At 48.3% G+C, this 10,234-nt stretch overlaps 1 protein-coding gene across 1 annotated transcript; it reads left to right on the forward strand.

The window, feature by feature from the left end:
* Positions 1-1,111: 1,111 nt before the first annotated feature.
* Positions 1,112-6,717, forward strand: MAD2L1BP (MAD2L1 binding protein). Its single transcript, XM_010369741.1, has 3 exons — positions 1,112-1,213; positions 1,682-1,947; positions 5,796-6,717. The coding sequence occupies exons 1-3, from the start codon at positions 1,168-1,170 to the stop codon at positions 6,306-6,308; spliced, it is 825 nt and encodes a 274-aa protein (XP_010368043.1). The 5' UTR covers positions 1,112-1,167; the 3' UTR covers positions 6,309-6,717.
* The last annotated feature ends 3,517 nt before the right edge of the window (positions 6,718-10,234 follow it).

The raw sequence follows: 10,234 nt of genomic DNA on the forward strand, positions 1-10,234 counted from the left end.
ATTACAGGTGCATGCCACCATGCCCGGCTAATTTTTGTATTTTTAGTAGAGACAGGATTTCACCATGTTGGCTAGGCTGGTCTCAAATTCCTGACCTCGTGATCCACCCGCCTTGGCCTCCCAAAGTGCTGGGATTACAGGTGTGAGCAGCCGTGCCCGGCCTCTTGTTAGTCTATTTCTGTTCCTCCTCCTCCTTGTAAATCAATCACCAAGTTATGTTCACTGGACCTCCTAAATGTATCGAGTTACCCAATTATCTCCACCCCACTGTGACTACCCTAGCAGTTTAGGCTGCTTTCATCAAGTACTCAAGTAATTGCACTACCTCTTAACTGGTATCCCTGCCTCCTCTCTTATCCTCTCTGTAATCCAATCTCTACCCTGCAGCCAGGGTAGAGATTATAAGATGTAAATTTAATCATGCCACTCTCCTACTTAAACCTTTCAAAGCTTCCCCATCTGACTACAGGATCAAGTCCAAACTCTCACATGGCTTACACGGTCCTGCCGTGATCTGGCTCCTGTTGTTCACTACAGCCTTAACTCTTTATAGTATGAACTCTTTTCATTCCTTGAACAGAGTATGCTCTTGTCTCAAGGTCTCCTGGAGCACTGGGCCCTCCTTTTTACCTTGCTGACTTATCCTACAGGTCACAGCTTCACACATTTCTTCTGGGACCACTCCTTCCCAGCTCCTACCCTCTCTGGGCAGGCACCCTTGTTTTTCACTTTCACGCCCCGTGTAAAATCCTTCTGTATAATTGTATCGTATCTACAGGCAGTGAACCCCATGAGTACGGGGTCCGCGCCTGGCTTGTTCTCTGCTGAGTCTCCAGCACCTAGGACAGGGCCTGGCACGAAGTAGGTGCACAGTGAGTAGTGAATGCTGGAGTGAATGGATGAGTGAGGGTTGGTGTCTTTTGGAAAGCAGCGCTCATTGGCTGAGAACGCCTGGGTTCTTGCTCGGCAAGGGTTAGGCATATATTTGCCAGGGTGTTAAGGAAGGAACGGAGGGATAAAATCCCAATTCCACTTAGCCTCCCCCACACTGCCGTGACGCCGCGCCTTTTTTCCGGCCCAACTGAGCCGGAAGTGGAGGCGCGGGCTTCCCATGATGCCCCGCGGGACCTTTATTCTAACCGCAAGGAGTAGCGGAAGGAGGTCGTGATGGCGGCGCCGGAGGCGGAGATTCTGTCCCCAGCCTCAGTCCCTGGTAAGGCGCGGGGCCCAGAGTTTGAGGAGCCTTGGGGACCCGTTTCTTCCCTACCTCCGCGCCCTCCATTTATCCCTTGGTCCTCTCCCTAGCCCATCTTCCCTGTCTTCCGGGTGTCCTACACAGCTCTAGCTGTGACTCCATCGCTGTGGGTCGCACTGGACCCTGCTTGACTACACTTTTGACTCATTTCCCCAGATCAAGTCCCGCTGATTTCTGAGCGGGGAGCCCTAGTTACTACCTCCGAAATACCCTCACTATCTTTCAGTCTATTAAATCTCCTCAGGCAACAGGGATCAGGAATCTCTCCCTGCCACGGCCCACACTCTAGGCTGCGGAGGGTATGGGCGTATGTCGGAGTGCCTGCTTTCTCAGGGTGGCTGGTTTGGTGGCCACAGGGAATGAGAAGACTGACTTTGGCTTTTAGGTTTTTAATTTTTCTCTCTTGTCCCTCTTTTCATCTACCAGATTTGGAGTGGTATGAGAAGTCAGAAGAAACTAACGCCTCCCAGATAGAACTACTTGAGACAAGCTCTACCCAGGAACCTCTCAACCCTTCGGAGCCCTTTTGCCCAAGAGACTGCATGGTACCAGTGGTGTTTCCTGGGCCTGTAAGCCAGGAAGGCTGCTGTCAGTTTACTTGTGAACTTCTAAAGCATATCATGTACCAACGCCAGCAACTCCCTCTGCCCTATGAACAGCTTAAGAACTTTTACCGAAAACCTTCTCCCCAGGTAGGCACAGGCTTTGGGAGCAAGTTGGTGGGAAGACTTTGTGGCTCTTAGATGGGAGGCAGGTAGAAAGGGGGTCTAAGAAATCTTCAGAGCCTGAGAGACTAAGCAGCTTCCAGGGCTTCAGTCACTTTCTCCCCATTCTAGTCTTTGGTAGCCTAACCCTTCTGGCTTTTTCTCCTGTTCTTTCTTTCTGAAACTCGTGTTGCATTTGGACTTAATGAACTGGCTGTTTGCATTTTTTTCTTTTGAGACAGAGTCTCGCTCTGTTGCCCAGGCTGGAGTGCAGGGGCGAGATCTTGGCTCACTGCAATCTCCCCCTCCCGGGTTCAAGGGATTCTCCTGCCTCAGCCTCCTGAGTAGCTAGGATTACAGGCCCCCGCCATCACACCCAGCTAATTTTTGTATTTTAATTTTTTTATTTTATGTTTTGAGACAGAGTCTTGCTCTGTCGCCCAGGCTGGAATGCAATGGCGTGATCTCTGCTCACTGCAACCTCTGCCTCCCGCGTTCAAGCAATTCTTGTGCCTCAGCCTCCCCAGTAGCTAAGAGCACGTGCCACCATGCCCGGTTTATTTTTGTATTTTTGGTACAGATGGGGTTTCACCATGTTGGCCAGGCTGGTCTCGAACTCCTGACCTCAAGTGATCTGCCTGCCTTGGCCTCTCCCAAAGTGTTGGGATTACAGGAGTGAAATACTGCGCCCGGCCTGCATGTTTCTTTTTAATAGCATCCTGTTGTTGAATTTCTGTATGAACTTCTTTTTGCTTTGTTGTTGTTTTTTTTTTTTGAGACGGAATCTCACTTTGTCACCCAGGCTGGAGGACAGTGGCACTATCGCAGATCACTGCAACCTCAGTCTCCCAGGTTCAAGTGATTCTCCTGCCTTAGCCTCCCGAGTAGCTGGGATTACAGGCATGCACCACCACACCTGGCTAATTTTTTTTGTTTGTTTGTTTGTTTTTGATAGGGAGTTTCACTCTTGTCACCCAGGCTGGAGTAGCAGTGGCGCCATCTCAGCTCACTGCAACCTGTGTCTCCCAGGTTCAAGTGCTTCTCCTGTCTCAGCCTCCCAAGTAGCTGGGATTATAGGCATGCGCCACCATGTCCAGCTAATTTTTGTATTTTTAGTATAGACGGGGTTTCACCATGTTGGCCAGGCTGATCTCGAACTCCTGACCTCAGGTGATCTGCCTGCCTCGGCCTCCCAAAGTGCTGGGATTACAGGCATGAGCCACCGTGCCCAGCCTGTTTGTTTTTTGAGACAGAGTCTCGCTCTTGTTGCCCAGGCTGGAGTGCAGTGGAGCGATTTCGGCTCACTGCAACCTCCACCTTCTGGGTTCCAAGCAATTCTCCTGCCTCAGCCTCCCAAGTAGCTGGGATTACAGGCATGTACCACCACACCCAGTTAAATTTCGTGTTTTTAGTGGAGACGGGGTATCGCCATTTTGGCTAAGCTGCTCTCAAACTCCTGACCTCAAGTGATCTGCCCACCTTGGCCTCCCAAAGTGCTGGGATTACAGGTGTGAGCCACCACGCCTGGCCTACCCAGCTAATTTTTGTTTTTTTCTAGTAGAGATGGAGTTTCACCATGTTGGCCAAGCTGGTCCCAAACTCCTGACCTCAGGTGATCCACCTGCCTCAGCCTCCCGAAGTGTTGTTGGGATTATAGGTGTGAGCCACCTCACCAGGCCATGAACTTCTTTTGCCTGAGGATATTAATTATTTAATTTTTGAAGTTTTTCTTTGTTCTTTGCGGCATCTCAGTTTCTTCTAGAATCCATTCCCCATTTGTTTTGTTCTGGTCTTTGGCTTTCATGTTGGAGGATTTTATTCTGTGTCTGGTGAATATTTAAGAATAAATCACTGCAAGCTCTGTGTGCATGCCTGGGCCTTATGAGCTTATAGACTTCACTAAAAGGAGATTAGGTGGGAACCTGGTGATCTCTTTGGGGGGATTCCTTAAACATAGTATTGGAAAGTCTTCCCTCTGGATGGGGGAGAAATTTGGCAGATGATCTAAGCATCTTGATACAGATATTCATTCATTTCCCCTATATTCACTCTTGCCTCTGTGGTGCCTATATCACCACTTCCTAAACCTTTCTGGGGTTCTGCTGTGTGTATCACTTTGCACTTGGTATTCAGCTCTCTTGAACTCTTTTTTTTTTTTTTTTTTTTTTTTGAGACGGAGTCTCCCTCTGTCGCCCGGGCTGGAGTGCTGTGGCCGTGGCCGGATCTCAGCTTACTGCAAGCTCCGCCTCCCGGGTTTACGCCATTCTCCTGCCTCAGCCTCCGGAGTAGCTGGGACTACAGGCGCCCGCCACCTTGCCCGGCTAGATTTTTTTTTTGTATTTTTTTAGTAGAGACGGGGTTTCACCGTGTTAGCCAGGATGGTCTCGATCTCCTGACCTCGTGATCCGCCCGTCTCGGTCTCCCAAAGTGCTGGGATTACAGGCTTGAGCCACCGCGCCCGGCCAGCTCTCTTGAACTCTTAACTCTTCACCTTCTTTCTTTTCTTTTTTTTCTTTTTTTTCGAGACAGAGTCTTGCTCTGTCGCCCAGGCTGGAGTACAGTGGCGCGATCTCGGCTTACTGCAAGCTCCACCTCCTGGGTTCATGCCATTCTCCTGCCTCAGCCTCCCGAGTAGCTGGGACTACAGGCGCCCGCCACCATGCCAGGCTAATTTTTTGTATTTTCGGTAGAGATGGGGTTTCACCATGTTAGCCAGGATGGTCTCGATCTCCTGACCTTGTGATCCGCCCGTCTCGGCCTCCCAAAGTGCTAGGATTACAGGCATGAACCACCGTGCCCGGCAAGGCTAATTTTTTGTATTTTTAGTAGAGACAGGGTTTCACTGTGTTAGCCAGGATGGTCTCGATCTCCTGACCTCATGATCCACCCACCTCAGTCTCTCAGTGCTGGGATTGTAGGCATGAGCCACTGCGCTCGGCCAACTCTTCATCCTCTTTCTATCTTCCAAAACTTTGTGTTCGCATTTGACTAGTGTGTAGTCTCCAGTTCTTTGCCCTTGGGAGTTTTCTTTCTTGGTCTTTCCTCTTCTTTCATTCATTTGTTTCTTAATTTCTTTTCTCTCATTTTGTAGTATTTCAGGTGGAAGCGCAAATAAGCATGTGTTCAGTTTTCTATGTTTAAGTGGAAGAACAAGTTCAAAGTCATGTTTATTAGGCCAAATAATCCTTTTCCTGTTATCACTCCCTGTACAGCAAAAATTTGTTGTCACTTCGTCATGCCACCAAATCTCTATTTTAGTTGCTTATATCTGGATATTCTCCACCTTCAGAACACTGTGTTTGCTGTTCTATATGTGGGAGAATTATGGTTTTGTACAAATAATATATTTTCCTTTTCAGTATAATGCCCTCTGATAAAACAACAGTGTTTTGGCTGTGGCGGTTCATTGAGCTAGAAATTCAGTCCTGTAAGTCTATGTACACATCCCAGCAGGGTTCTTTTCTTTTTTTTTTTTTTTGAGACGGAGTCTTGCTCTGTCGCCCGGGCTGGAGTGCAGTGGCCAGATCTCAGCTCACTGCAAGCTCCGCCTCCCGGGTTTATGCCATTCTCCTGCCTCAGCCTCCCGAGTAGCTGGGACTACAGGCGCCCGCCACCTCGCCCGGCTAGTTTTTTGTATTTTTAGTAGAGACAGGGTTTCACCGTGTTAGCCAGGATGGTCTCGATCTCCTGACCTCGTGATGCGCCCGTCTCGGCCTCCCAAAGTGCTGGGATTACAGGCTTGAGCCACCGCGCCCGGCCTCCAGCAGGGTTCTTTTCAAAGGGCATTAGCTTCCCCCTGCCTTGTTCTTCTCTCCCACCATTCTTTGTCCTCACAGGCAGAGGAGATGCTGAAGAAGAAACCTCGGGCCACCACTGAGGTGAGCAGCAGGAAATGCCAACAAGCTGTGGCAGAACTGGAGAGTGTCCTCAGCCACCTGGAGGACTTCTTTGCACGGACACTAGTACCACGAGTGCTGATTCTCCTTGGGGGCAATTCCCTAAGCCCCAAGGAGTTCTATGAACTCGATTTGTCTCTGCTGGCCCCCTACAGTGTGGACCAGAGCCTGAGTACAGCAGCTTGTTTGCGCCGTCTCTTCCGAGCCATATTCATGGCTGATGCCTTTAGCGAGCTTCAGGCTCCTCCACTCATGGGCACCATCGTCATGGCACAGGGACACCGCGACTGTGGAGAAGATTGGTTTCGACCCAAGCTCAACTATCGAGTGCCCAGCCGGGGCCATAAACTAACTGTGACCCTGTCATGTGGCAGACCTTCCATCCGAACCATGGCTTGGGAAGACTACATTTGGTTCCAGGCACCAGTGACACTTAAAGGCTTCCGCGAGTGAATGAGTGCTTCTTAATTATAAAAACACAATGGCTGAATTATCTTTCTTCATGTGGCACTGAATCACCCATCTAGTTTGGAGCTAGAGTTGCTTCCTGGTGAGAGACGAAGCAACTCTCCTTCTGGTTGTCTGCCTCCCCTCCTCAGGTTTCCTGATGGGCTGATGGCATGTGGCGGTGACTGTAATCATTGCTGAACAACATCTCTTTGAATCAAAGGTTGATTTTCCCAGAGGGTGCTGGGTCAGGTATTTCTGTTAGGGGTTGTAAAGCAAAGATGGGTCCATAGACAGAAACTCTATGAAGGTGGCCCTTGCTGCTCCTTGCTGTGTCCTTTCCGAATTTTTACCAGGAACATAATGTGGATCTGAATTATGAATTTAAATATAAAATAAATAGATTCTTATTATATTTTCCTGAAATTGTTTTGACTTAAAATAACTTGTCAGGTTTTAGGCTATTTTGTCTTTCTCCTTGGCCTCTTCTGCTTCAGGGCTTCTCAAAAATTTATTATTTTTTTCTTTTTTGAGATGGAGTCTTGCTCTATCGCCCAGGCTGGAGTGCAGTGGCACAATCTTGGCTCACTGCAACTTCCGCCTCCCAGGTTCAAGGAATTCTCCTGCCTTAGCCTTTGAGTAGCTGAGATTGCAGGTGCCCACCACCACACCCAGATAATTTTTGTATTTTTAGTAGAGATGGGGTTTCACCATGTTGGCCAGGCTGGTCTCAAACTCCTGACCTCAAGTGATCCACCTGCCTTGGCCTCCCAAAGTGCTGGGATTACAGGTGTGGGCCACTGTGCCCAGCCTTAGGATTTTTTAATTATGATTTTTTCTCTTCTTCAGCCCCAGGCTAGTCTAGGAAGTTAAGTGACTTGGCCAAGTGCATATGTACTTTGATAGCACAGTTAGGACTAGAGTCCTTATTAGCTATCTTTTAGCCAATGTGCTTTTCTTGCCACATACAGATTTTTGTAATGCTTAAATTCTGTATCCCCCAAAGCAGAGGTCACCTTTATGTGGGAAGATTGTGGTAAAGAACTTAGCTTACTGGGCCACTGAATGAAAGCAGTGATTTTGGAAAATAGTCTGGCCTGGTGCTTGGTTTGTAGTAAACTGAGCAGGTGTGCTGAATAGTGAGAGGGGAGGAGCCACTGTGCCCGCCAAACACCTCAATTTTTGGAAGCAAGTTGAAGACAGAATCCACACTTTGCTGGTGTTGGGGATAGGTATATACATGTGTATGTATAATATATAAATGGTATATATAGGCCAGGTGGGTGACTCATGCCTGTAATCCCGGCACTTTGGGAGGCTGAGGTGGGCAGATCGCCTAAAGTCAGGAGTTGGAGACCAGCCTGGCCAACATGGTGAAACCCCATCTCTACTAAAAATACACACACAAAAAAAGGCCAGGCACGGTAGCTCATGCCTGTAATCCCAGCACTTTGGGAGGCTGAGGTGGGTGGATCACAAGTTCAGGACTTCAAGACCAGCCTGACCAATATGGTGAAACCCCGTCTCTACTAAATATACAAAAATTACCCGGGCTTGGTGGCGAGTGCCTGTAATCCCAGCTACTTGGGAAGGCTGAGGCAGAATAATTGCTTGAACCCAGGAGGCAGAGGTTGCAGCGAGCCGAGATCACGCCATTGCACTCCAGCCTGGGTAACAGAGTGAGACCCTGTCTCAAAAAAAGAAAAAAAATTAGCCAGGCGCAGTTGTGGGCACTTGTAATCCCAACTACTTGGGAGGCTGAGGCAGGAGAATCGCTTGAACCCAGGAGGCGGAGGTTACAGTGAGCTGAGATCATGCCACTGCACTCCAGTCTGGGTTACATAGTGAAACTCTGTCTCAAAAAAAAGAAAAAGGTATATATATACTCACACGTATGTACATAGTATAAGATACATATATGTACTCCTAAAATACACTTTTTTTAAAACTATATGTACTGTTTTAAGCACTTACATTATCTAACCCTAACAACTCGGCGGTGCATGAATTATTGTCCCCATTTTATAGATAGGGCCAGGGGAGATTGAGCAGTTTGCCTAAGTGGTGAAACTTGGATTCGCCTACAGTACTGCACATCCTATGTGGTTTTACTCTGAAATATTTAGCCAGGATTTGCTTTGCCAAAGGTATTAGCATCAGGAAGCTGTAAGATTTTCCTCTGGCTTCAGATGCTGGTGTCTGCCATGGAACCTGCAATAGGTGCTGAGTAAATATGGAATCAATGAAAGCAAAACGCCTGGGCTCTTTTCTGTGCTATGACCACTTGAAGCATATTCTACCAGCCAGAATTTTGACTTTTTCTGTCTACTGCTATTATAGAAGAGAGATTGAGCCATATCTCCCGCTCAGGGAAAGGAAAGGCTGAGGGGTCTGCCTAAAGGGAGTAGGGGTGGTTGTAAACCAGGGAGCCATAAAATCGTTTTGAGATAACACATTAAGCCAAATCAACTCCCTCAAATACTAATTTTATTTAGTTAGTTGTATTTTTTGAGATAGGCTTGCTCCGTTGCCTAGGCTGCAGTGCAGTAGCATGATCTTGGCTCACTGCAATCTCTGCCTCCCTGGTTCAAGCGATTCTCCTGCCCCAGCTTCCTGAGTAGCTGGGATTACAGCTGTGCGCCACCATGCCTGGCTAAGTTTTGTATTTTTAGTAGAGACGGGGTTTCACCATGTTGGTCAGGCTGATCTCATAAAAATACCTTCATAAGCAATGCCTAAGGCTGGGCGTGGTGGCTTATGCCTGTAATCCCAGTACTTTGGGAGGCTGAGGTGGGCGGATCACTTGAGCTCAGGAGTTCAACACCAGCCTGGCCAACATGGCAAAACGCCATCTCTACTAAAGATACAAAAAATATTGGGCGTGGTGGCACGCACCTGTAGTCCCGGCTACCTGGGGGGCTGAGGTAGGAAGATCACTTGAGCCCAGGAGGTTGAGGCTACAGTGAGCTGACATCACACATCACTACACTCCCACCTGGGTGACAAAGTGAGACCGTGTCTCAATCCCCAAAAACCAACAATGCCCAGACAAAAAAGTAATTATCTGGGTAATTTAGACACTTATTTATCAGCTGGGGCCCAGGTCATTCTGATTTCCTGAGTGCTCTTCAAAGGAATCCAGAAATGAAAATATCAAATTAGCAACATTAACAATAAAGTCCATTTCCTGTGGCAACAAGCTTGCTGAGGAACCTGGGGACTCAAGAAGTGAATGTGGAGAAGTAGTCTAGCCCAGGGAGTGAAGCTGCAGCTGCAGTGAGGTTCTGGCCTTTCATCTCTTGCTACCATTTGGATCTAAAAACAACAGTCGGTGGTAGTTGATAGTTGATGAGAAAGGTGGTAGTTGATGAGATTGCCCCATTGCCTAGATTTTCATTTGTCACTTAGAATATTTCTATGGAAAGGGTAGATAAAGAAGACAGCTGGTGAAGATGGAAGAGAATGGATGGACCTTATTCTGTAAGACCTGGCTTGGGGTGGGGTGAGGGTGGAGGTAGTGGGGATGACAGAATCTTAATTAGAGCCAGGAGAAATCTCAAATTATTTTCTTCACAGATCATTCTGAGGTCAAGAAGTGACATGACGGGTGAAATAGTACAGTTAGTGTCAGTGTTGGGGTTTTGTATTGTTTTCTTTCCAGACCCCAGGTGCATATACGGTGAAGACTCTGTCGACTATGTGGAAGGGCTCAGGGAGGGCCAAATATCTATGGAAAAAGGCTGGGTTGGGACCTCCAACCCCACACTGTAGCCTAACAGTAGGGGGAGCCATGCTGTGGCCGTGACAACGGAAGACATCCGTCCCAAACCCTGGAAAGGAAGAGGGAGGGGGCTAAAGATTGCCCAGGCCTCCGTGGGGAGGAGGGCTGGGCGGTAGGCGGTGGGGTGGATGGAACCCAGCGTACTGCTAGG

Source organism: Rhinopithecus roxellana, chromosome 4, assembly GCF_007565055.1.
Source record: "Rhinopithecus roxellana isolate Shanxi Qingling chromosome 4, ASM756505v1, whole genome shotgun sequence".
NCBI lineage: Eukaryota > Metazoa > Chordata > Mammalia > Primates > Cercopithecidae > Rhinopithecus > Rhinopithecus roxellana.

Excerpts from the sequence above, each read along its gene's own strand:
- MAD2L1BP (XM_010369741.1), top strand. The coding sequence starts at position 1,168 with ATGGCGGCGCCGGAGGCGGAGATTCTGTCCCCAGCCTCAGTCCCTG. Across the intron at positions 1,214-1,681 it reads GTCCCCAGCCTCAGTCCCTG|ATTTGGAGTGGTATGAGAAG; the intron begins GTAAGGCGCGGG and ends TTCATCTACCAG. Across the intron at positions 1,948-5,795 it reads ACCGAAAACCTTCTCCCCAG|GCAGAGGAGATGCTGAAGAA; the intron begins GTAGGCACAGGC and ends TTGTCCTCACAG.